General features: G+C 38.8%; 3 protein-coding genes across 3 annotated transcripts; all 3 read right to left on the reverse strand.

The window, feature by feature from the left end:
* Window positions 1–1,606: 1,606 nt before the first annotated feature.
* On the reverse strand, window positions 1,607–3,354 carry LOC115665195 (uncharacterized). Its single transcript, XM_056314254.1, has 3 exons — window positions 3,042–3,354; window positions 1,953–2,283; window positions 1,607–1,818 (listed from the first exon to the last, which is right to left on the reverse strand). Exons 1-3 carry the CDS (start codon window positions 3,317–3,319, stop codon window positions 1,729–1,731), a joined length of 699 nt encoding a protein of 232 aa, XP_056170229.1. The 5' UTR covers window positions 3,320–3,354; the 3' UTR covers window positions 1,607–1,728.
* Window positions 3,355–5,235: 1,881 nt separating this feature from the next.
* LOC115668001 (non-classical arabinogalactan protein 31-like) lies at window positions 5,236–6,662 on the reverse strand. The gene is made up of 2 exons (XM_030589516.2): window positions 6,240–6,662; window positions 5,236–5,617 (listed from the first exon to the last, which is right to left on the reverse strand). Exons 1-2 carry the CDS (start codon window positions 6,415–6,417, stop codon window positions 5,301–5,303), a joined length of 495 nt encoding a protein of 164 aa, XP_030445376.2. The 5' UTR covers window positions 6,418–6,662; the 3' UTR covers window positions 5,236–5,300.
* Window positions 6,663–8,348: 1,686 nt separating this feature from the next.
* Window positions 8,349–16,768, reverse strand: LOC115666356 (DEAD-box ATP-dependent RNA helicase 38). Its single transcript, XM_056314698.1, has 8 exons — window positions 16,386–16,768; window positions 15,982–16,275; window positions 15,447–15,680; window positions 14,367–14,432; window positions 10,698–11,099; window positions 10,464–10,575; window positions 9,204–9,289; window positions 8,349–8,614 (listed from the first exon to the last, which is right to left on the reverse strand). The coding sequence occupies exons 1-8, from the start codon at window positions 16,677–16,679 to the stop codon at window positions 8,552–8,554; spliced, it is 1,551 nt and encodes a 516-aa protein (XP_056170673.1). The 5' UTR covers window positions 16,680–16,768; the 3' UTR covers window positions 8,349–8,551.
* Window positions 16,769–25,871: the final 9,103 nt, after the last annotated feature.

Raw genomic sequence — 25,871 nt, forward strand, 5'->3', positions numbered from 1 at the left:
CGGTGAGTCATTATTCACAATCGCATCCCTCCAATGGAATTGTTTTCGGGTTGTGAAGATTACTTCAAGCTACGAATCATTCTTTCAAAAGTACAAAAAGGATCACTCAAGATGCATTCGATTCCTGAGGATATTTCTAATCTGTTTTCACCAAGTAAATTTCTGATAATGATATTCTCCCTCTCGATTTTTCACATCTATGCAAACCAGCATGATTCAGGGTTTCCGATTTATGGAACTCTGATGTACCCTTTTCCATATATCTTTTACTAGCCGTAGCTCAGACCACTATTCCATAAAAAAAAATATTTCACAAATTTCTTTTTCTAGTATTCCTTTTTCTTGTCGTAATTCTTAATACAGTTTGAAAATAGTGAAACATTAAAATTGCTTTTCGCTTGTTGAAAATTTGTTAAATAAGGAAACTCTAAAATCTTTTTTTTAAATGATTTCTTACTTCTCTATGAAAACAGAAAACAATCGAAATCATTTCGCCAAAAAATACTCCGTTCCCATTTTCGAGGACATCGTGATCGTCACACAAAATGCTGCCAACTCGAGCGAGAAGATACATAGTTATACCTGATAATGAGATGTACATTGAGCTCCACAAAATAAGAAAAACATACTTTGGCATTGTAACAGGATGTTCTCCACAAGCCTGGACAGTCGACACTATTTTTTTCCTTTTTCTATCACATTCCAAAAACTCCATTCCCCCACCTAAGCAGTTCGATACATAGGAACTCAGAACAGAGAAATTTGAAAACACAAGATGCTGAACCTGCAAGAAGATATCTGTAGTTTTTCAGCTTGGTTTTTGCCATTCTTCCGCAGGTACCCAGCGACCAGCCGTGCATTTCCTTACAAATGGTGGGCAGCATCGCCCAGTCACCAAGCAAATCTTAGTTTGAAAATCAAGCAAGCTCAAAGGAGTCTATCGTCAATAGTAGACTTTTTCGTCTCAAGAACAACACATGGTAATGGTGAAAAGATAACAAACTCCAGAGAATAGTCTATTCATGTTTCTTGCATACAAAGAAATAACTTAACAAAAAGAAAGATGATTCCACACCACAACTGTATTACGACCCTGAAAGCGACTATGAGGGTTGACAACCGCAACAAAAAGCGTATTCACCAACATTGCAAAGTTTAGGTGTGAGACTATCCTCAGGCTTTACTACAAACTATGCCAAAATTGCAAAACAATATATTCTCATGTAACTGAAAACTAGAAGCTGAAATGGTCCTTTAGCTTGCACTGTTCAATGAAGTGAAGAAGTGTCAATTAATTGATTGGATATCAATTGTGTATGTAATCTATCGATTCCCACAGCTTGTGCTACATACTTGCAACGTATGACCGTTGGATTGAGAAAAGTTCATTCTCACTCAAAGTAACTGTCTCGGAAACTTTTTCCAAAGCACCTCTCACCAATCTTTCCACTCGTTGATTTCCTCCATTCTATCAGTAGAGAACACAGAAGCAAAAGACGGCACCAGCTTTTAAAGCTTTTAATGAAAAGCTTAACCAAGGACAATCACACTTGCCAAATCAAAACACAAGTATTGCGAAAAAACGTATCGGGGAATCAAGAAACAATTCAAAATTAACCGATGAGCGCATTCCACTAAACCATTTTACAACTATAACATTTCATAAATATAACATCACCTCCAAAGTACGACTCCAAAATTGTTATAATACTACAACTGTATGAGAGGTCATTCGTCGTTCAAACGATCTAATTCTTTCTCCCACTTCATCCCAAACATCTGGCGTCCAAAGGGCACAATGAGATTATACCGAAAGACCTACACAACCGCAACAAATCCATCTTGTTAACAAGATCAGCACCAACCAACTTTCTCCGCTCCATAAAAGTAGTAGTATACTAGAAGCAGAAGAAAGCATCCGTCAAATTGAATACAGCAACCCAAGGACTCACCTTGTCATTAATACCGCGCATTTGCACTTTCAAAGCCTCCGAACGGTCGTCCCACTCGGATCGACTCCCATTGCTTCTGCTCATCCATGCTTTCTTTAGCACTCTCCGCCACTCGGACATCGCACTTCTTATTTCCTTGTTAAGTTCTACCCACTCTGGAGCACAGCCATTCTTATTAAGAATCCGATACAAGGTGTCTTCTGCCGGATCTGCATGCGGATTTACGCTGAGGTCAAGGGGTTTCCCTTTTCCAGGTAAGTTCTCAAAATGTCCTTCCTCCATCGAATGCCATATTCTTTGCTCCACTATGTTCACAATATCAGTCTCAGATCTGCCAAGAGGGTAACGCAAAACATCATCAACCGACCCCTAAATAAGCTTCGAATTTTTTTCTATTCAAGCAACAAAGTGTGCATCAAGATGCTAATCGAAAATCAAGGAACACGTCCTATTCTCTTCTTCAATGCAACCATCAAGACAACATAAGTCCCAATCCGGAAATCGACCTGACTACAATTCTGCACCGAGGATTCCTTACAGTTACCTACTTCGACTGCAGCAACAAATAAGCAGTTACAATCAAAATCATGGGAATGAACAATGAAAGCTCCGTTAAAAGCATTAAGTCCTGCTGATCGTTCAGTATAAGCATTATTATAGCAGAACAATCATGTGCTTGATCTTCTGAGTCAATTGCTTTTTACTTTGCAGCATCTAACTAAGCCCAATTGAGTAGGCACATTATGATAAAACAGAGTGCTTATGCATAGAACGCAATGCCCGGTGACAGCCAAACTCAGCCACCGATAATCCATATTTCTACTCCCTTAAAAGAGAAAGATCGTGCAAACTAAAGCCCAAACTCCAGCACGCATGGACATCTCGCGAAAGATATACAAAAGCAGAAATTGTACGCTAGCTCAATCCGAAGAAGCAGCAAGCAATTATCCCCAAAAACCGGCAAATTCACCGTACAAATCATACAACCCAATGAAACAACTCCAAAATCAACAAAGGAACGGCTTAATAGCAACCCCTGCAAACGCTCACGCAAAGACCCACGTCCCGCTCAGATCATCTCGTGCGTACCTGACGGAGTTGCGACGGCCACGGAGTTCCGGAGGAAGCTTGCGGTCATTGACGGCGTCGATCACGGCCGACAGACGGTCCGCGATCTTCTTCTGGGGCTTCGAGGCCGCTGCATCCGGCGACGGAGGCGAAGACGAAGACGAAGACGACGATGACGACGAAGCCGCCCGCCTGGGCCCACACGGATCGCGACCCAACCAAGCGAAGATCGGGCATCTACCGACGAGGAAGGAGGATTCCGGCGAGGACGAGAGCCTCCACGCGAGTCGACCCGCCATTTCCGAGCGGGACCACGAGCTCCGCCGACGTCGGAGCCTAGAAATTGGAACACCGTCAAATCTTACAGTAGTTTTCGTGGGTGGAGATGAGTGACGCCACGTCACCATGGGTGACGTGTTTGTGTTGTTTTTCAATCTTTTCTCTAGACTAATTTAGTTCTTACGCATTTCGACCCTTTTATATATATATAAAAGAGGAGGAGCACTTGGTTGGTTGTCCTATTTCTAATTCATCAGCTGGTGGGAATATTTTGGACCTATAAGTGAAATACTGCACCCATTAGTGCATATATATATATCTCAAATTTAGATCATTGAAAATTAATGAGAATGTAAGTTTGTAATTTCTGACACGAATTTACACATTTTAATTCAAACATATGACAAATCCAAAGTAACACGAATTGACAAGAATTTAACATACAAAAGTCTTATAAAATAAATAACGAAAATATAGTATTTTCTAATAATGCGATTTCCAAATTACACGTAAATGAATATTACGATCGAATAAAACATTGTAAATTCAATTCTATATACGTATTAGATTCGTGCAATACTTGCTCACATATTTCCATGTCCTTTCTTCATTTGTCATGTTTATTATCCCCACTTGTCGTCGTAGTTAATGTGCAAACAATGATAACATTCTTAAAAAGAAAAGAGAAAATTATAGCAAAACATTTGACAGTATAATCAAACTCTTAAAATTTTAAAAGATGCAATCAAAATGTAAACATTTTAAAATCTGAATAATCAGGTCTTAAGTTTGTAGGATATAACGTTGTAAATTCAATTTTATATATGGATTGAATTCGTGCAATACTTTGCTCACATATTTCCATGTCATTTTTTATTTATCACGTTTATCGTACCCACTTGTCATTGTAGTTAGTGCGCAAACAATGACTGACACTCTTAAGAAGAAAAGGGCAAATTAGAGCAACCATTTGACTGTATGAACAAATTCTAAAAATTTTATAAGATGCAATCAGATTGTAGACATTTTAAAAAATGAACAATCAAGTCTTAAGTGTGTAGATGGTGTCACCCGATCATCGGAATTACAGCCCCATACTGACTTTGGCTCAATAGATAATTTGATAAGCCAATGATATAAAATTAAGGAGAAATAGAGTTTCAAGTCAAACATTAAATCTCACCGTCAAATTGCGAATTAAATCATCTTAAATCAATCAAATTACAATTAAGCAATTAAAGCTGCTTGCAATTATACACATGTCATTGTTCAACGTTTGATTTAGTTTTTCTATCATTTTTTTTTCTGTGATTGAATGAGAATTGGAATTTAGAAACTGTAGGGTTTCAACAAGAAGAAATGAGTATTTCAAATTTGTTGATTGTGATTATCTTGTAGAAATTAAACTCATGGTTTTTATTGCTCATACGAATTGCGGTATATGCGAAAAAGCTTTGATTGATTTTATTTTTTTTGGTTCAAATTGAGATGGGAAATCAAATTTTAGGTTTTTTTTAATTTATATTGGATTTTTACTCGACTTTGCATAAAAATTGAGTTTTAGTTTCAATTAGTAGTCAGAAACTCAAATGGTCCGAAAGTCATATCACCTGATATCCTTGCCGCTAGCGGCGAACTTTTGCACAAATTCCAAATTATTTAGAACTTGATTGCGTTTCGTGCAAAACATTTAAGAATTTATGTGTAATTTTATAAGAAAAAAAAGGATTTCATAGGTAATTATTTTGTCAAATAACAATGAGTGTTATTTTGTCAAATGACACAATTTACCCGAGATTCGAGTGTTCTCTCTGTCTTTGTTGGTTCCTCCATCGCTAGTACAAGGAGAAAATGAACGAGAAAGAAAAAGCGCCACCAGTTTTCAGGAATATCAAGATAGATGAAGCAGTAGCAATTGATCTGATGTTACAAGACATTGGAACACGAGGAGGAAGAAACATGGGCAACTTCTTCGCCCGATGTTACTTGGCAACTCCATTCTCATTCAATTTCAGGTTTCTCACACATGGGAGACGTGTAATACAGCGGTCCAACAGTGTACTTAATGACTTCGCGGTACACGGAGCTCGGGCGGCTGAGTTCGACTCCTCGGCATCCGCCGGCAAAGTCGGTGGCAACGTCGCATGTCGGGTCCGGAGACGACACGAGCCTCACGGAGCACAGTTTCTCGTTGAGTTGCTTTCCGTTGATGTACTTGTTCACGATCATGTAGAATTGGCCGGCTCCATCGGTGTCATCGCTTCCATAGAATATCACTCTGTGCCTTTGGTCCATGCAAGTGAGCGAGACCTTGGCTCCTGCAATTCACATTACTGCCCCCCTTTTACATCGCTGAATTAAAATGTGATTGAATCTCATTGGGGATTTTGTGATGACGGTGCGAGTGATATTATAGTAAGTGATTCTCTTCTTTTGTGCCTTCAATTACATTGAATACGCTGGTTCCACCGCAAGAGGGAAAGAAAGAAGCAAATTGATAGAGAACAAAGTGTTTAGGGGTGTAATCGGCCCCATCGAGCCGCCCCATTGCTAAGCTCAAGCTCGACTCGAGCATACTTGGGGTTTGAAACTTGAGCGACTATTAACCTGTGCAAGTGCTTGAGCTCGACTCGACTACAAGATCAAGATGCTCTACTCGACTCGATTCCGGTCAATTTGTAAATAAACTCAAGTCGCGCTCGACCTTGAATATTATAAGTTCATACTAAGTAAAGCTTACGGATTTTCGTGTCTATTTAGCCAATTATTGAATTTTTTTTAAAAAAAAATAAAAGCTCAATTTGTCTTGCAAGCTTATTGGGTTGAGTATTGTCAAGCTCGAGCTCGAGCCAAAAAAAGGTAGAGCTAGTTATCAAACTCAAAAGTTCAAGCTACACGTGAATAGCTTAATTCAATGTCGAGATCGAGAGAGAGATACACCTTTAATAGGACGTCCACCCTGAACCCATTCATCGTAGCCCTTGGTGCAATCCTGGCAGAGAACTCTTCCACCGACGTGAATCACCTTACCGTCCTCCCAAGCCGAAACTGAATCGGCGCCTCCCAACCTCACCACAAGCAATGCCATAATCACCAACACCGCCGTTGCCATCCCCATCTCTCTCTCTCTCTCTCTCTCTCTCTCTCTCTCTCCGCAAGAGACCTGATGAAACCGTCGAAGTGTGCATAGAGAGATATATAGATGGCAGACACAGGGCCATTTTCCACAGAACGATTAATTCATGGAGGACCACTACTACTTGAACGTGCACTCCATTCTCATATAACAAAACCATTCTCCTCTCATCTCCTTTATGTTTAAATTACTACTGACGATTGGCGTTGAGGGACCCCTCTGCCATATGACCCAGTCAAATGACATCAGTCTTCAATTCTTCATAAAGAAAGAACCGACGTTCAACGATACTAACTAACGCATCCATTTAGATGAACCATTGTTCGGACGATACTTTCTTTTTGGATAAATGCAGATTTAACTCTCTCAACAAGATTGGTGTATCAGCCTTTGGGAATTCATATGCGTAAGAACATTTTTTTTCTTACAACAGCACATCGACGTTTTAAGTTCCTGATGGTAAAGCTTTGACTTTTCTGAAGTTATATTCACCATCTATATCCACACCCCGAAAATCAGTGTAACAAAACAAGAATTGCTTTTGCAACATTATTACGGTATACGAAACTCATCCGAATGACCGTCACTTTCAGTGCTTCGTTGGGTAACATGGAGGTTCGAGGTCCCACACAATCTCTCTTATAATCATAGGCCCAATTCAAAAAAACCTTCAACTTTTTACACTTTGTCCCAATATACCCTAAACTTTTTTTTGTCTAAAAAAAAACCACCAACTTTTATCTAAGTCCCAAATCGCCCTCCTAGTTAAAAATCCGTCCAATTAACGTCAAGAAAAAAAAAAAAAAAAAAAAAAAAAACGCAGAGAACCGGCAGTGCGGCGGTGGCCAAGCCTTCGCCGGTGGCCGCCGCCAGCCGCCGGGAAGGAGCGGCGGCCCTCGCTGGGCCTTCTCGAAGGCCGGCGACCTCGCCGCCCGGGCGAGCCGCCGGCCGGCGCGCGGCCCGATCGGGGCGAGGTTGCGCCTCCCCGGATCGAGGGGCACGCGCGCCACGGCCAGCTGGCCGCCGGGGCGGCGAGGGTCGCCGCCTTCGAGAAGGCCCGGCGAGGCCGAGGCGACCCTCGCCGGCCCGCCGGCGAGCCGCCGGGCGTCGGCCGAGCGCGCGACCTCGACCGGGCGAGAGGGCTGCGCGCCTCAGCCACCGCCCAGATCGGGGCCGCGCCCCGCCCGACCTCGCCCGGACGGGGCGTCAGCGCTCGCCGCTGGCGCCGCCCGAGGTCGCCGGCCTTCGAGAAGGCCCAGGCGAGGGCCGCCAGACCTCGCCGCCCGGGCGAGCCGCGCAGGGGCGCGCGGCCCGATCTGGGGCGAGGGTCGCGCCTCGCCGACCACTCGCTGGGATCGGCGCGCGCCTCGCCCAGACCTCGCCCCAGATCGGGGGCCGCGCGCCCTCGCCGGCCCAGCTCGCCGGGCGCGGCGGGGGCGTGCGCCCTCGGCGGCATGGCTCGCCACAGGCGGCGAGGGTCGCCGGCCTTCGGGAAGGCCGGGCGGGGCCGCCGCTCCTTCCCGGCGGGCCGTGGCGGCGGCCACCGCGAAGGCTTGGCCACCGCCGCCATTCTTCGGTTCTCTGTTACTTTTTTTTTGTTTTTTTTTTCGACGTTAACGTTATTTTAACGAGGGCAGATACAGATTTAGTAAAAGTTGGTGGTTTTTCTTGAGACAAAAAAAAGTTTAGGGTATATTTGGGACAAAGTGTAAAGTTGAAGGTTTTTTTTGGAATTGGGCCTATATATATCTAAAACATCGATAGTTTCTTTACCATTGGCAATCCACTTAGCCAACTCCTTACATAGAGGTCACAGCAAACTCCACTTGGCTTCAAGCTCCAAATTCAAAACAATTCAAAACAATGCCTCCACAGAGCCATTGCGGAAAATGCCCCGATGCACACAAAAAATCTGACTCGTATGGCTGCACATTCACTGGAAATAATTGATCCCCACTACAACTTCTTCAAAGTAATTATCCCAACTAAAAACCCGCCATGATAGTAGCAGCTGACCAAACACTCCATCTTCTCATAGAACAGCAGACACACCTTGACGACACCAGCTCATAGACCTCGCTTTACATCCTCATACAACACAAAAATAGCATCATTGTCACAGCAAACCAGCTGCCTGAAGTGCCTTCTTAAATGCCTCCTCGCTATTCCATGGTGTAACCTGCAAGGAAAACAACATAGCAGAAGCAGTCAATAATATGCAAGTTCTGTTTCGCTTCGTGTAAATTGGTTTTGCAGTCAGAGAGAGGTTTTCCCTGATATTGCTTCTAAAGAAATTCACAACACAATTTTTTGCAATCTTGACAATTGATTTCCATAAGTTGACAGCGTAACAGTGGTGATGATGGACAGGACAACCGAATATGTGGTAGTCGGCAACAGTCATAGCAGTGCCATGCTGGCGGTGATCAACTGGTAGTGACAGTGGTTGAACATGGCAAATACGAGGTACTCAGGGTGGTTGATGATAGTGGCAGACAGTGTCAACGAGTTCCTTTAAACCATTTCCTTTTCTTTAGATGAACACATATATTGTGCATTTTTAGTTGACCATAATAACAATTTCCAGCGACCAATTTTCCTTCTGAAACTAAAAACCCAGAGATGAGTAAAAGATTAGCAGAATTTCCATTAAACAAGTAAATTTAGTTCTGTGAAACACACCACAAATAACCCTTAATGATAATGCAAAATGATCAATAAAACAAGTAAAGATTGATAAAGATTGTAAGATTTGTCAAATTACTCACCTCAGGAACTCTAGAGGCAAAATGATTTTCAATCTTAGCCATGAGTGCCATGTCCCTTTCACTGCATAGCAAGTTGAACACAGCTCCTGATGATAAAGCAACACTACTTGTCATCAGGACACTTTTGTATGGCGAACTAGGCAACAATAATATATGCCAAAAGCACTCTTTATGAGCAGAGTGCATGCACAGAAAGCAGAGTACAAACGATTTGTATGCATGCATCAGACATAATGAGGAAATGCGATTTCCAACAGCCACAACTTATATCACAAATAACAGAAATCATCAACCAACACCAGTGGTTGGAGGGGAAAAAACACCCTGCTTTGCAACATCATCGCTGTATATATCAACATCTCAGTTCAAGAAATACAGAGAATGGATAAAGTGGTCCAGAATGCAGCAGATATTATTTAGAAATAGAGCACATTGTCTGTGTGATTTGGACAAAGCTCGCCCACTTCAATAACTCTTGGCTCAGGCAAGTGTTATCTCAATGAATAAGTAGATACATAAGAAGCTTAATATTGATAGGGGATGATTACCCCATCAAGGTCAATATGCAAAGAGAACCTGAGACTTGCTCTTTCTTTCTCTTTCTAAGGTTGAGTCAATTTTGTTCTTTATTAGGAGCAGGAAAGTTACATTGAAGTCGATACCACAGTCATCCTTGCAAGTTTGGCTCCAAGATGAGTGAGAAAGGTAAGAAAACCTACAACCTGCATCTACCATGTCAAAGTCGATAGTATGTTCTTTTTGTACTTGAAAACTGTCTTGTCAATGCGGGAAAGTATGGGCACTTTATCAATGAGAGCTGCTACGACAGAGTAAGTTTCAAAGGATTTCAAACCAATTCAAGGGTCGAATCTTGCTAAATAGTTAGCTCATAGCATGCAGTTAAAGAGTAACTTCACTGCATTGAGTTTTGGAAAACAAGTAGGGGATCCAAGTTTTGATCAGAGGGAAACTTCTTCTTTGGTCAAAATTAGAGGGACACACTGTCCACGTGGCAATCTGGATTACATGGTATGTTATGAGGACGAGAAAAGAAAATCATAATATTTCTCTTAAACCCTCATTTTATGAAAAGAGGAAATCAACCTTAACTAGGCTTAGAGAGGATAGACAACATAAGAATGTGAAATACTAGGCCTACCAATCTATTCAACGTAATACTATACATATAGTCTTCATGAGAAAAACAACCACCAAAGAAACATGTAAAAGTTGGAGCAAATCTTAAATCAGGAAACAAACCTTTGCGCCCAAAACGCCCTGCCCTTCCAATTCTGTGCAAGTATACCTCACAATCAGGATCCGACGGATTATTATGCTTTACAGGAAGATCATAATTGATCACCAAATTGACCTACAGGTAGTCATCACACCATGTCTACATATTACAAAATAACAAAGATAAAGTAGCATTCCCTTAAGCTAAGATGAGACCAATGAACTTCGGATAATGGAAAAGTATAATGAAAGCAGTACCTGCTGTTGATCAAAGCCTCGAGCCAGAAGGTCAGTTGATATGAGAACCTGTGTCAAACCATCTCTAAATTCTTTGACAATCTTGTCTCTGTCTTCCTGCCTAAGAGCACCTTGGATAGTGGTAACTTCATAGCCAAAACTAACAAGTGTCTCATGCAAATTTTTTGCACTATGTCTGGTGCGAACAAATATTATTGTCTGTCCCAGATTCTCTCCTAATTCAAAAATTCTATCTCTGATCACTAAAACCTTGGAAGGTTCATCAGGGCAATGCACCTTGTACTGCTTTACTGACTCTAAGGATAGTTCTTCTTTCTTCACGAAAAGCTGATTGTAATCTTTCACTATTCTTGTTACAAAATTCTTCACCTTGTCATCGAATGTGGCAGAAAACAAAAGGACCTGGAACAAAATAACCAACCTTTGAGTAATCAATATAACCAGAATGAGAAAAAGAAAAGAAGAAAAGCATGGCAATTCAAGAGAAAATTATTCCTTCCCATACTACTTTCTAAGCCAATTCTGCATAACATTGAAACATTATGAACTAGAGTACTAGACATAATGAACTAGGTTGCATCACAAATCCGGTAAATCTTCAATATGTCAGACTCAGAGAGGTCAGCCCACATATAAACAAGTTTTTTTTCTCCCCAATCCAATTCTATTATGTGTTTGTCATTAACATACATAGTAAAACAATTGTCCAATCAAAATTAAAATTTGCTAGGAGAATAACACTGCATCATATGATAGCCGCGAGTTTACAGTCACGCACTCATCCTGAATAAGTGTTTTAACATGATGTGCAATTTATTGTGATTAAGCAGCTACATTGCAGCACAGGTAGGGAGTTTGTTGTGCACAAAAATCGACATCGCTTGGAGATGGAAGTATTTATTCTTTCAAATAACCAAGACTAAGCAAAGTAGAAATGCATGAAATACATTGAGGAGCTCATCTAAGTTTGGTCAAAGTGTTACAGAAGACACAAACTAATTCATACATCAAAACGAGGAACATGTACATAAAATAGAAAGTAACATTTACTCTAGGGGTGTCAGCAGGTCAGGTCGGGTTTCCACGATACCAGACCTGACGCTAAACATAAGGGATGTGTGTTTGCTGTGACCTGAACAGAAACACGGTTCAAGTTCAGGTGTTTTCTTTTTCCCCAGGTGACCCACAACTCCAGGACACAATCAGGCGATGCCATCTGAGCATACTTGCCCAATTATGAAGAAGAAAAGCACAATTTCAAGCTCACCATGGTACTTTCTGAGGATCAATCTAGCAAAGGAAACAAAACTTAGCCATTCTTGAAGTTGATGGTCTTTCTCTGTCAGCATATTGGATTAGATGGATTTGGAAGCAAAAGTAGAGAGCTTCACGATCTGGAACCGAGAGACTGTAGGGTATTTTAATGTGTTTCGCGAACCAAACGGTTTACGTTACCCGATTCTATACATATCACCCAAACCAGAAAGAGACCCGGCCTGAAAAGACCCAATCTATTTAGTTCGAGTTGGGCAGTTCGAGCTTTTTTGACACCCCTAATTTATTCTTCAAAGAACCAAGACTGAGAAAAATGAATAATGCGTGTTTTACAATGTAGAGCTCAAAATGAGTGCAACAGAGTACAAAATGAGGTAGTAGCGCATTTTCCTGACATTAGCAGGTGTCTAGAAAACCAAAAACAGAGGACAGGTTGATGCGATTTCTAAAAAAACAAAAAGAAAAGAAAATTGTATATGCAAAAGCGCATCAACTCCTTCAACAATTTTCTCTGTATCACCTGTCCCAACGAAAAGCAAGCCCCACACCATTAGAAAACATGAAACTTTTTATTTTCTCAGCTCCGACTTATGTTTCTCTGTTTAGCTCAGTTATTCTCTTGACTATGTCCAAATATAACTAAAAGATAATGCCCAAAAAAGCAAAGTAACTCCTTTCTACTCCTCAGACAGATTTTTGGATATAATCTTACAATCCTTGTATACATAAAACAAGATCATTAATATTTTCACATTGCTAGGAACACAAGGAAGCAGATCTATTAAATTTCACGCACTAATAGTTGATTAGAAAATGCACCCATGTTAACTCATTTAGACAACTCATGAAGTTCATTCCTTTAACAGAAACAAGACACTGTAACAGTAGTGATCACAAGAAATAGCATCCAACAAACATTGCTAGAGAAGTATAACTTTAGAAGTTATATATTATTATAACCGACTACTAATGTGACCTTGTATCATGACGACCCACCTTTCTCCATCCCCTCCTTTCTTCTACTCTCAGAGCCTAACTCGCATGGGTATCACAACTTTACAACTAATAAACATCAATCAGAACAAGAAAAAGAGAAGGTAATGGTTCTAGTCAAATAATGCTTCGCTTCACTGTAGTTGTGTTTTGTCTATAAATTAATTAACTTACCCCCCCCCCCCCCCCCCCAAAACAAAAAAACAAGCGAAACAATATAGGAGAACAATAAAAAGAAAACAGATGAAGGAAAAAACACGGCTTTGTATTTGTAATGATAGTAGAAAAGTTTGTAAGAAATCCTTCATCTCTTCTAAAGCATTATGTTGTGCCCTTTATACCAGTATCGAACAACCTGATCCTTGAATCCTTATCCTTTATGTAGACAAGTCATACTTAGCAAGGTATGTAATGGATAGTCAAGTAACGTATTACCATCCGATAAGGTAAAATTACAAATAACACTATAACTATGGAGAAAATCAAGTGAATGGTAAAGGAATTTGACATTACAGGCTTACAGCTTGGCGAAGAAAGGAAATGAAGACAAGAAGTGGGACCTATTCAAATCGAAGGAGAGGACAATCTGGTTGAAGCTTGAATAATCAGAAATGGGATGGTAGCATTATTACTAAAACAGACATGATAGCTTTTCCTTACCTAGTTTGGAGAGGTCTTTTAAGTTCCCATATTTATTTCATAGTCTAGTAGCGGACATTATAAAGCAAGCCAGTGAAAAGTGTCTTGCACACTAGTCTTACCAAAACTATTATATCTATCCTCCCTTTTTTAAATTATCAAAAAGCAATTCCATTTCAAGTCATTTGGTGAAAGGATATAACATATTAATTAACAGCCTCATCATGTTCTTAATACCGAAAAACTTCACCAGGAAATAGAATCTTCAAAAGAATAGATTTTTTGTTCTTGCTTAGGGGGATGGAGAGAGAGGGAGGGAGAGAGAGTAAAATTAGAGCCCACATGGATTCATAATGGTAGAGAGTAAAAACCAAGAATGGAAAAAGAAACGAATAACCGAGTCTGTCTGAGACTGAGCACTGAGAGAATTAGCTCTGCCGTACGGTCAGATATAATGCATTGGCTCTTCCTTCCATCTATTTCGTCCCAGTTGCCCCAAAGGACATGCATTAGAGACTAAGACAACAGAAACTGCCAAAAGATTTCCTCATTGATGCATGTTTTCATATGCTTCTAACTACAATTTGAAAAACTTGATAAACCTTGGGGAACTATTATTTCACACTTGTACTTCAAAATCAAACTGATCGTCCAAATGTATATGTGACTTCACCTTCATATGATATTAGCAACTAACTTCCAGGAATACCACCCCTAGATAAAGTCTATGAATGATTTTACAAATTAAACTCAGGAATATACCTGGAAGCTGGCATTGGCCCTTTCGACGTCCTTCATTATCCTCAAAGAGTCATCCCTAAACCCATCCTGCATTCAACCACAGATTAAATATAAACCTGATCTCCAGTAAAAGAGGAACACTAACATGACTATTAAATGATAAGTTCATAAAATTTACAGCTAAAACTACATCGGAAGGTATAAGAAACCATTGGATGATATTAGCACAAGAATCGCCATGACTTTATTGATTAGCAGCTGATGGATAGAACTTTGAGCCAATGATAAATTGAAAGAGCATGATAGCTTAAAACAGGATCACAAACCAACAAACCAGAAAGAAAAACTATACAGGGAAAATAAAATAAAAAAAGACGTTTTCCACAGAATAAAATTTTCCACTAAATCTTGTGGGGAAAATATGGATCTGAAATAAGAATCTAATGCGGGATTGTGAAATTAAAGATTTCCAGTACAGGAATCGTAATGCTTTAGAAGAGAGTATAAGACAAGGCATCATGTTATTACCACAGGATCAAGCTCAACGTAATCTTTGAATAAGAGAACAAAAATGTGCATGAAAAATAAAATTAGCCTAAGAAGATTTTCTATCCTACAAGAAACGAAGAGGACACAAGATGGCACTGGTAATAGAATACATTCTGTCCAACCTAGTTTGGCCATGCCGTCTCCTCTCTTCATTCTATTTGAGATTTCGTATGTCGCATGCTGGGGGTGGGACAAGCTGATTAGTTTCCCAACGCTTGCTTTCACAACCACCACCCCCACGCTTGGGTTGACACACACAAAAGAAAAGAAACTAGGGGGGAAAAAGAAAGAACATTATGCCGCTCAGCTAATGCTGATAGAAGAGAACAAAATTCTGTTCATTTATCAGCAACGAGGAATGACAGAAATGCAGGCCAATACCATTAGGGCACAAATACATCAATTACTCCGCCGGAACTCCACTAGTTCAGTAGACTCCAAATGAAATGAGCAGAATAGCTACCAAGGGAGCGAGAATAGCTACCAGAGACAAGAATAAAAAGGAAAAGAAGCCAACTACAACGCAACAAGCTAGTTTTGGAGGCTGACTACCTCTGCCAACATATGATCGGCCTCATCAAATACAAGAATCTTTATGTAACTTGCACCCAGTTTCTTTGATGACATCCATCTCTTGATTGTTCCAGGGGTGCCTATCACAATTTGTGCAGTAACAGGTGCCCGTTTGGTAATCGGCATATAGTTAGTGCTATCCATCGACACAGGCACTGCAGCCTCTGCAAGTATTCCTGTGTACTTTCCCATTTTCTGCAAGACTTCCATGTTCTACAAGAATTGATCACAACTTGTGTCAGTACATACAAAAGATACATAACTTCATTGAACTGACAAAATGCGATCAGAAAGTCGGCTGAAACCTCAAATTCTATTTGCTATGCTAGTCATATAGAACGCACTGAAAATATCATCCGGATTCTTAAAGGCCAGTAAAAGAAACGTCTTGTCAGAGAGATCGGTCAAATGACTGAAAAAATAGTCAATATCTTTCTCACGACGGATCCGTCAAATTTGTTAAGAGTTCATATGCAGAGCCAGTCAGAAAATGTGGTAATCCCATCAATATAACCTGAATTGCCAGTTCTCGCGTGGGGCAAATACAGAGAGCTTGAGGAGCTTCCAAGTTTGGATCAACTCGGCTCAACATTCCAAGCACAAAACAAGTGGTCTTGCCGGATCCATTATGTGCCTGAGCAATGAGATCTTTGTACGGAGGGGTCAAAATCATAGGCAGGCTGATAGCCTGGATTTTACTGGGCTTCTGAAATTTCATATCAACGTATAAACCCTTCAGGAGCTCCGGCGACAGATTCAAATCCTCGAAACTACTTGCTGATGTATATGGTGTATCGCCAGATGTAACCTGCACCGATTAAGATCGATTCAGAGCGCATGGAAACCTAACGAGACAGCAAAACGAGTTTGGATTTTTTCTAGCTCCTAGGAAACCCTAGCGCAGGATGGACAGATCACCGCTCTGATGTTGGAATCCTCGGGTTCGTCGAGGAACTTGTTGATCTTCTTGCTCTCGTCGATGGTCAGGGAGGCGACATCCAGATCCGCTCCCGCTTTATCCGCCGATGTCGTGGCCGTCGATGTCGTGGCCGCCGCACTCTGCTCCTCCTCCGCCTCGTCGTCCACCTCGTCGCCCCACGACCGCCTCGTCTCGGTTGCCGGAGGCTTGCTCTCGGTCGCCGGCGGCTTGCTCTCGGTCGCCGGAGGCTTGCTCTCGGCCGCCGCGGTAGGAACGGAGTTTGCGTCGGCCATTGCAGCTAGCTGGGATCGGCGTCGAGGCGGTTAATTTATCAAGTTGGGGACAGTAGAGAGGGCTTCGCGTGCGGCATCCGCAACAGCGAGGAATTAAATATAGGGATAATACCATGAAAACGCAGATACAGTTGTAATAATTTTACCTTAAATTATTTTTTTGATCATAAAAAATTCTAAATTAGTATATTTATGATAAATTTACGTCGAATTATTTTTTTGACAGTAAAAAACCCCGAACTGATATATTTGTGAAAATTTTACTCGAATTAATTTTTTAATATTATTTTTATTATTTCGAATTTTTTATTAATTTCTTTTTCTTTTATTTTTTTCCTTAATATTCTTCGTCTTCAACCTCTGGCCGATCGCCGGACCGGCGATCGGCGAGAGGCGGAAGCCGGCGAGGTCGGCCCCGCCGGCCGCTAGCGAGGCTCGACCACGTCGACGCTGGCGAGGGCTCGCCGGCGGGGCCGAGACATCGCCCTGCAACGGCGAGGTCGGCCAGCTGGCCGCTCACGAGGTCGGCCTCGCCCTGCAACAGCGAGGTAGGCCCCGCAGGCCGCTAGCGAGGCTTGACCTCGCCGACGCTGGGCGAGGCCGACCTCGTCAGTGGCCGGCGGGAACGAGCCCTCGCCGGTTGGGCACGGCCTAGACTTGTGGCTCCGCTTCTCGAGTCGTGGCCCTCGCCGGCCAGAGGTTGAAGATGAAGAATATTAAGGAAAAAATTAATAAAAAATTCGAAATAATAAAAATAAGGGTTAATACTAGGAAAAATCCCAAACTGGTACACTAGTGATAATTTTACCCTGAACCTTTTTTTTACCATAAAAAACCCCAAACTGGTACACCTGTGACAATTTTACCCCGAACTGGTACACCTTTGACAATTTTACCCTGAACATACCACAAAAAATCCCAAACTGATATACCTGTGACAATTTTACCCCAAACCGGTACACCTGTGACAATTTTACCCCGAACTAATGACAAAAAATTTCAAACTAGTACACCGAACTACCCCGAACTATTTTTTTTACCACCAAAAACCCCAAACTGGTACATTTGTGACAATTTTACTCCGAACTAATTTTTTAATATTATTTTTAATATTTTTTCGAATTTATTTATTTATTTTTTCGAAATTTTTTATTTATTTATTCTTTTTTTTCCTTCATCTTCATCTTCAGATCTGACAAGGCTTGAACTCGCCGGCAACTGGAGAGGTTGACCTCGCCCACAACGGCGAGGTCGAGCCTCGCTAGCGGCCGACTGTGACAATTTACCCCGAACTGTACACCTTTGACTACCCTGAATATACCACAAAAAATCCCAAACTGGTATACATGTGATAATTTTACCCCAAACTGGTACACCTGTGACAATTTTACCCCGAACTAATGACAAAAAATCTCAAACTGGTACACCTATGACAAATTTACCCCGAACTATTTTTTTTACCACCAAAAACCCCAAAATGGTACATCTGTGACAATTTTACTCCGAACTAATTTTTTAATATTATTTTTAATATTTTTTCGAATTTATTTATTTATTTTTTCGAAATTTTTTATTTATTTATTCTTTTTTTTCCTTCATCTTCATCTTCAGATCTGACAAGGCTTGAACTCGCCGGCAACTGGAGAGGTTGACCTCGCCCCACAACGGCGAGGTCGAGCCTCGCCAGCGGCTGACAGGGCCGACCTCGCCAGCTTCTGCCTCTAGCCAATCGCCGATCCGACGACCGGCCACAGGTTGAAGGTGAAGGAAAAAAAAGAAACATAAGAGAAAAGAAAAAATATAAAATTTCAAAAAAATAAAAATAACATTAAAAAATTGGTTCGGGGTAAAATTATCACGGGTGTACCAGTTTGGGATTTTTGGTGGTAAAAAAAATATTTCGGGGTAAAATTATCACAGGTGTACCAGTTTTGGGTTTTTTATGGTATGTTCGGGGTAAAATTGTTACAAGTGTACCAGTTCGAGGTAAAATTATCACAAATGTACTAGTTTGGGGTTTTTTATGCTAAAAAAAAAGTTCGGGGTGAAATTGTCACAAGTGTACCAGTTTGGGGTTTTTCATGGTATTAACCCTAAAAATAATATTAAAAATTAGTTAGGGTAAAATTGTCACAAGTATACCAGTTCGGGATTTTTTGTGGTCGAAAAAATAGTTCGGGGTAAATTTGTCACAAATATACCAGTTTGGGGTTTTTTGTGGTCAAAAAAATAGTTTGGGGTAAAATTGTCACAACTGTACCAGTTTAGGATTTTTCGTGATATTAACCCTTTATTCAATATAATTTACGAACTTTGACCCAATATGTAATGTGGTCCCTAAACTTCTAATGTGTTCAATATGATCTCTGAACTTTAACTCAATATATAATATGATCCCTGAATTTTTAATTTATTCGATATGTTCCCTGAACTTTTGCTACATATTCAATTTAGTCTCTCAACTATATGAAAATATTTAATATAGTCCTTTCATTAATTCAAATAAAATATTTTCATATAATTCAGGAACTACATTGAACATGACCACATTGAATAAATTAAAAGTTCATAAATCACATTAAATATTAGGTTAAAGTTCAGAGGCTATGTTACATATGAGGTCAAAATTTATGGACTGTTAGTATAATTATCCTTAATATTTAGATTAAAAATTTTCTCAAACGAGAGTCAACAAAGTCAACCTCCGTATTGCTAAATATTTTATTTTATGGGACATTTTATTATTTTGCGAAAACAAAAGAGATAGGCCACACCAATCACCTTTCGCTAGCTCATCCATACTAAATTCTTCTCGTGGATTTTATTTTAGAAATTCGTTAAATATTCATTAATTATTAAAAGATCATATTGCACTTTTACAAATTCTAATTCTACGGATATGATAATGGATTTTGATTATGTTATGTCTGGTCGAATTAATATTATTATATATTAAAGAATTCACTATAATTTAGGTGGGTGTAATCCCTAACAATACACTACTCCATTCTTTCCAATCTCAAGTATCAATTAACTGTCTATTCCCATTCCATACTCTCCGATATTTTATCAAACAACTTGCCCTTTTTCTTTATATGCATACCACTGGTTAACCTTTTTTCATCAAAGAGATTTAAAGAGATTTGAAAGAGCAATTTATGAGAAATCTTGTCGAGTTATATTGCTTATCGACAAGAAATAAAAGTGGATCTAGAGTGGTGTCTCTTTCCTTTCTATGGCTTAATTTTAGTGAGTTTTTACGTCGAACAAAGGAGAATCCGATTCTTATCCAAATTGCTCAAAACGGGAAAGGATTAGCGTGGTTTCAAGAGATAATTATGTTTTTTTTTTTCTCTTTGAACTTCTTTGATATAATGGAGGCACTGACACAACATCTTTTTTTTAATTTTTGTTTTCTCATTTCGTTTGCTTTATCTTCAATTTTGTTGTTCTTTATTATTTAAATCATTTCTCTACCGAACATATCATTCTATCCAAACTAAGCATAGGTGCAAGGCAGACTGACCGGCCCAAACAATTACGGTCAAATACCAAAAGAAAAAAGAAGAAGTAAAGAAGTGATTATGGATCATTTTAAGGTGCGTATCATAAGTATTCTGTTTCTCTATTTTTTTATTTTTTTGTTTCCGAAATAGGTCTGGAACACAAATCCATTTCTAGAACACATTTTCATTTCAAAAATAGATTTGGAATAGAAATAATAAGTAAAAGTTTTCTCCTTTTCTATTTCTAGAACAAAAATGAGAAATAAAAAAATTTCTTGTCGCTTGCCCTGGCTACTAGCTGACCGCCCACCGCCGCCCGCTGCTCGCGGCTTGCCAGCCGCCTCCCGCCGCCAGCCATAGTTCTTCACCCCCCGCTCATCGACCACCCGCCATCCTCCGCCGCCACCCTCTACTGTCTGTTATCGCAACCCAACACCAATTGCCTCTCAACGCCATCCTCCGCTGCCGCTCGCTCCCTCCGCTTGCCCACTGTCAGCCAACGCCGGTCGCCTCTCACTGGCTGGCCGCTGCGGAGGGAGAAATTTTGTATTATTAACAAACGAATTCCTATTTTGAAGACAGAAATTTTGTATTGTTATCAAATAGGTATTTTTACTCAGAAACTCGCCCAAGGAACGGTCAAAAATTAATTTCTCAGAAAAAATAATTATTATTCGAGCCCTAAGACATCCGGACTAAGTCTACGTATCCTCAAGTGACTTTTCTCCGAAAGGGGCGGCGGATGGGCCCACCAAGGGGAAAAGAAAGTGGCTGGACCCAGCAAAAATAGAAAATATACAAAAAAGGGTGAAGGTTGAGCAAATGGATTAAAAGTAAAAGTGTTAATACCACGAAAATTCTCAAACTGGTACATCTATGATAAATTTACTTCCCGTCAGTTTCCGTTAAATTTTACTACAAAATTGCCGAGTAGGATGACATGTGACAGTTGACGGGTATACCAGTTAGGATTTTACCTCTCAGTTTGTCACAGATTTATCAGTTTATGATTTTTATTGTATTAATCCAATTTAACGGAGGGTAAATTTGTCACATATGTACAAGTTTTGAGTTTTTGGTGGTTAAAAAATTAGTTTAAGTATATTTGTCACAAGTGTATCGTTTGGATTTTTTGTGGTATTAACCCAAAGTAAAATTAAGGGTTAACTATTTTCGAAAAACCCTAAACTGGTACACTTGTGACACATTTATCCCAAACTATTTTTTGACCATAAAAACCCTAAGCTAGTACATCTGTGACAATTTTACCCAAACATACCACAAAAAACCTAAACTAGTACACATGTGATAATTTACCTACAGAACTAATTTTTAATATTATTTTTTTATTTTTTTGAATTTTTTTTTCCTTTCTTTTCTTTTCTTTTTTTTTCCTTCACCTTCAACCTCTGGCCGGTCGCCGGACCGGCGACAGGCCAGAGGCGGAAGCCGGTGAAAAGATGAAAAGAAAAGAAAAGAAAAGAATAAAAAATAAATAAAAATTCAAAAAAATTAAAAATAATATTAAAATTTTAATTCATGGCAAAATTATCACATATGTACCAGTTTTGGGTTTTTTGTGGTAAGTTCAGGGTAAAATTATCACAGGTGTACCAGTTTGGGGTTTTTGGTGGTCAAAAAAATAGTTCAGGGTAAAATTGTCACAGGTGTACCAGTTTTGGGTTTTTTATGGTCAAAAAAATAGTTTGGGGTAAATGTATCACAAGTGTACCAGTTTAGGGTTTTTCGTGGTATTAACCCTAAAATTAACACATGAACTATTTTCTTTTCAATATGGAAAAATTAAATTCGAACATATTCACCGACCTATAGTTCCCTCTCAAAATGAAGACAACCTTTTAGAGCTTTCTTCGTTCTAAAACAGAAGGGTTAATACCACAAAAAATCCAAAACTTGTACACTTATGAAAAATTTACTCCAAACTAATTTTTTTACCACGAAAAATGCCAAACTGGTACACATGTGACAAATTTACCCAAACTAATTTTTCGACTATAAAAAATTCCAAATCGGTACACCTGTGATAAATTTATCCAAAATTAATTTTCTGACCATCAAAAGCTCCAATTTGGTGCATCTATGACAAATTTATCATGCGTTAGCTTTCTTCAATTTTTACCGTTAAATTTGCAGACGTCGATAACACATGGTGGCGTGGCAAGTCCACATGAAAATCCATAGGGTAAATACCACGAAAAACCCAAATTGGTCCACTAACAGAGAGTAAATTTCTCATAGAATTACCAGTTTTTGGTTTTTTATGATAAAAAAATTAGTTTTCGTAAATTTGTGACATGTGTATCAATTTGGAATTTTTTATGGTCAAAAAATTAGTTTAGGATAAATTTGTCACAAGTGTACCATTTTTGGGTTTTTTGTGGCTAAAAAATTAGTTTTAGGTAAATTTATCACAGGTGTACCATTTTGGATTTTTTGTGGCTAAAAAATTAGTTTTAGGTAAATTTGTCACAGGTGTACTAGTTTGGGATTTTTTGTTATCAAAAAATTAGTTTTGGATAAATTTGTTATGAGTGTACTAATTTGGGGTTTTTTCGTGATATTAACCCAAAACAAAATTGTCAAACTCCTTGCCTTACACTCTTCCTTTTCTCATATCTCGATCTTTTCTTAACATGAAGTCAAAGTTGATCCATATTAAAGAAATGGTAATCGAAGGATAATGACGCGAACTCTCCAATGAGTTTAGTAGTTTTTACCAAAGAAAATAAATTTCTTAATCAATAAGTCCATTCCATTGATCACTTATTATTAGCTTTTTATGAATATGTGTCTTTTTGGAAGAAAATGGAAAAATCTTTCGGCAATTTATTTTATATATAATTGACTTGGATGCATGATGAATAACATTTTGCTCTCATTCGGATGGGAGTTACATGGCTTATATCCTTTACTTCACGATCTTTCATAGATTCACAAGCTCTATTAATTTTATTTATATAAAATGATTAATATCATCAAAAACGCCAAACTGGTACACATATGATAAATTTATCCCAAACTAATTTTTTACCACAAAAACCCTAAACTAGTACACCTTTGACAATTTTATCTTTCGTTAGTTTCTGTTAAATTTTACTGTCAAATTGTTTAGTTAAATGACACGTGTTAGTTGACGGATGTACCCGTTTGAGGTCTTATCCTCCGTTTGTTATATGTGTACTAGTTTGGATTTTTTTTTATTAATCTATTTTAACGGACGGTAAATTTGTTACAAATGTACTAGTTTATGATTTTTTATAGTAAAAAAATTAGTGTGTGGTAAATTTATCACATGTGTACTAATTTGAGGTTTTTAGTAGTTAAAAAATTAATTTTGGTGCGCATGGCCGAGCTGGTGGACGCTTTCCTTCCCTCCTTAGAGGTTATGGGTTCGAATCACCGCTCGGTTCCGTAATTTAAGTGAGGGGCCCTGGCGGTGGGTTGCTGGGCTAGTCTCCCCCGAGGTATAAGTGCCCCGATTACCTGTGCGGGCTCGTCCCCGGGGAATGGTGGCGGATCCTTGTTTACCAAAAAAAAAAAATTTGGGTAAATTTGTCACAAGTGTACCATTTTGGGGTTTTCCATGATATTAACTCTATATAAAATAATTTCAACATGTGTAAGTTAAGATAAATTATATTGGTGTTATTTCTATATCAAAGGAATTATGACAAATTATATTGGTTTTCCATGATGAACAACATTTTGCTCTCATTCGGATAGGAGTTAAATGGCTTATATCCTTTACTTCACGATCTTTCATAGATCCACAAGCTCTATTAATTTTATTTATATAAAATGGTTAATATCATAAAAAATCTCAAACTGATACACATGTGATAAATTTATCCCAAACTAATTTTTTGACCACAAAAAATCCTAAACTGGTACACTTTTGACAAATTTATCTTTCGTTAGTTTCTGTTAAAATTTTACCGTCAAATTGCTTAATTAAATAATACGTGTTAGTTAACGGATATACCCGTTTGAGGTCTTATCCTTCGTTTTGTCACATGTGTACTAGTTTGGATTTTTTTTATTAATATGTTTTAACGAATGGTAAATTTGTTACAAATTGACCAGTTTATGATTTTTGGTAGTAAAAAAATTAGTGTGTGGTAAATTTATTACATGTGTATTAATTTGGGGTTTTCAGTTGTTAAAAAATTAATTTGGGGTAAATTTGTTACAGGCGTACCATTTTGGGGTTTTCCATAATATTAACTCTATATAAAATAATTTTCTTACCAAAAAAAAAACTCTATATAAAATAATTTCAACTTGTGTAAGTTAAGATAAATTATATTGGTGTTATTTCTATATCAAAGTAATTATGATATTTTTTTTCTGCAATTCCCCGGTCCTTTCCACTTTTAGTGTAATAATTGAATTGATTTTATTTTTCACAAAACCATATAAAAATAATAATATACGGACGACAAAAGTGACAAGGCAACGAAAATGAAAAATTTGTTGACGCTTGTGACACTAATGAATCCTTTTCCCTTTTGCATTTTATAATTCAGGGTCAATCCCACAAAATATCCTAACTTATGTCACAAATACCATAAATTTCCTAAACGTGTACATAGTGACATAAATACCCAAAAAAAAAATTATATCATAAAAAATCCTGAATTTATATTAGTGTGACAAATGCTCTAGATGGAACTGTAATAGAATGTATATATGTCATACATGTATTAATTTGAATTTCTTCGCGACACCAAAAAATGTTAAGGGTATTTGCATCATAATCAACAACTTTAGGGTTTTTGATGACATAAAAAAAGGTTAGGATATTTGTGTCTCCTTGGATATAATTTAAAGTTTTTTGGTGATATTTGGGGACAATTCTAAATAAGAGCATGAAGTGTCCTCATTTTCTCAAATAAGTGTATGAAGTGGACCTTGTTTTCAAATAAAGGTCTAAAATGCTATTGTTTTCTTAAATAAGGGCTTGAAGTGAACTTTGAGTCTCAAAAAAGGGCTAATCTCACCGGGGTCAAGGGCATTTTTGTCATTTATTTTTAAATATTTTTTCTTTGTTTTTTCCTTTTATGTTTTTTTCTTTTCATAAAAAAAAACTCAAAAAAGATAAAAAGGCTATAGTTAAAAAAACGAAACACTCAAACTCGGCTTGTGGTCGCCGCCCTATCACCGATGGGGTCGCCGGCACCTTAGAGAGGGCTAACGACCACCGAGCTAACGATCCTCGCCCACTAGAGGCGAGAGCATTGTTAGAATTAGGAGAGGGCGACGACCCTTGCTCGCTGAGGCGGGCGACCCTACCTCACCATTGCCACCGCCACATTGGCAATGGGGTAGCGACCACAGTGAAGGCTGGAGGGCTGCTTGAATTTTCTATTTTTTTTTAAAATTTTTAATTTAATTTAACTAAAATTTATGTTAAAATTATTATTGGACGAAAATATCTTGACCGGCTGCAATATTTGGCCGACCAATGAGGCTAGGTCCTTATTTGAAATTATTATAGCTACTTCATATCTTTATTCGAAAAAAATGAGGGCACTTCAGATTTTTTATTTAAGAAAATGATGGCAATTCATACGTTATTCGGAATTTCCCCTAAAATGAAAGTAGCTAGAGATCCAAAATTACGTTTCTGTCGCCTTCCCATCTCCAACTTCCAATCTTATTCGCC

The sequence above is a fragment of the Syzygium oleosum genome, unplaced genomic scaffold (assembly GCF_021117445.2).
Source record: "Syzygium oleosum isolate NSW1041296 unplaced genomic scaffold, Sole_v2.1 Sole_v2.09, whole genome shotgun sequence".
Classification (NCBI taxonomy): domain Eukaryota; kingdom Viridiplantae; phylum Streptophyta; class Magnoliopsida; order Myrtales; family Myrtaceae; genus Syzygium; species Syzygium oleosum.

Coding starts and splice junctions, on each gene's coding strand:
- LOC115665195 (XM_056314254.1), bottom strand. CDS start 3,319: ATGGCGGGTCGACTCGCGTGGAGGCTCTCGTCCTCGCCGGAATCCTCC. Junction 2,284..3,041: donor GGCCGTCGCAACTCCGTCAG/GTACGCACGAGA, acceptor CCCTCTTGGCAG/ATCTGAGACTGATATTGTGA. Junction 1,819..1,952: donor TGCGCGGTATTAATGACAAG/GTGAGTCCTTGG, acceptor GCGGTTGTGTAG/GTCTTTCGGTATAATCTCAT.
- LOC115668001 (XM_030589516.2), bottom strand. CDS start 6,417: ATGGGGATGGCAACGGCGGTGTTGGTGATTATGGCATTGCTTGTGGTG. Junction 5,618..6,239: donor GGGTGGACGTCCTATTAAAG/GTGTATCTCTCT, acceptor TGTGAATTGCAG/GAGCCAAGGTCTCGCTCACT.
- LOC115666356 (XM_056314698.1), bottom strand. CDS start 16,679: ATGGCCGACGCAAACTCCGTTCCTACCGCGGCGGCCGAGAGCAAGCCT. Junction 15,681..15,981: donor CGCGAGAACTGGCAATTCAG/GTTATATTGATG, acceptor CAATTCTTGTAG/AACATGGAAGTCTTGCAGAA. Junction 8,615..9,203: donor TTGCCTCTAGAGTTCCTGAG/GTGAGTAATTTG, acceptor TTTTCCTTGCAG/GTTACACCATGGAATAGCGA.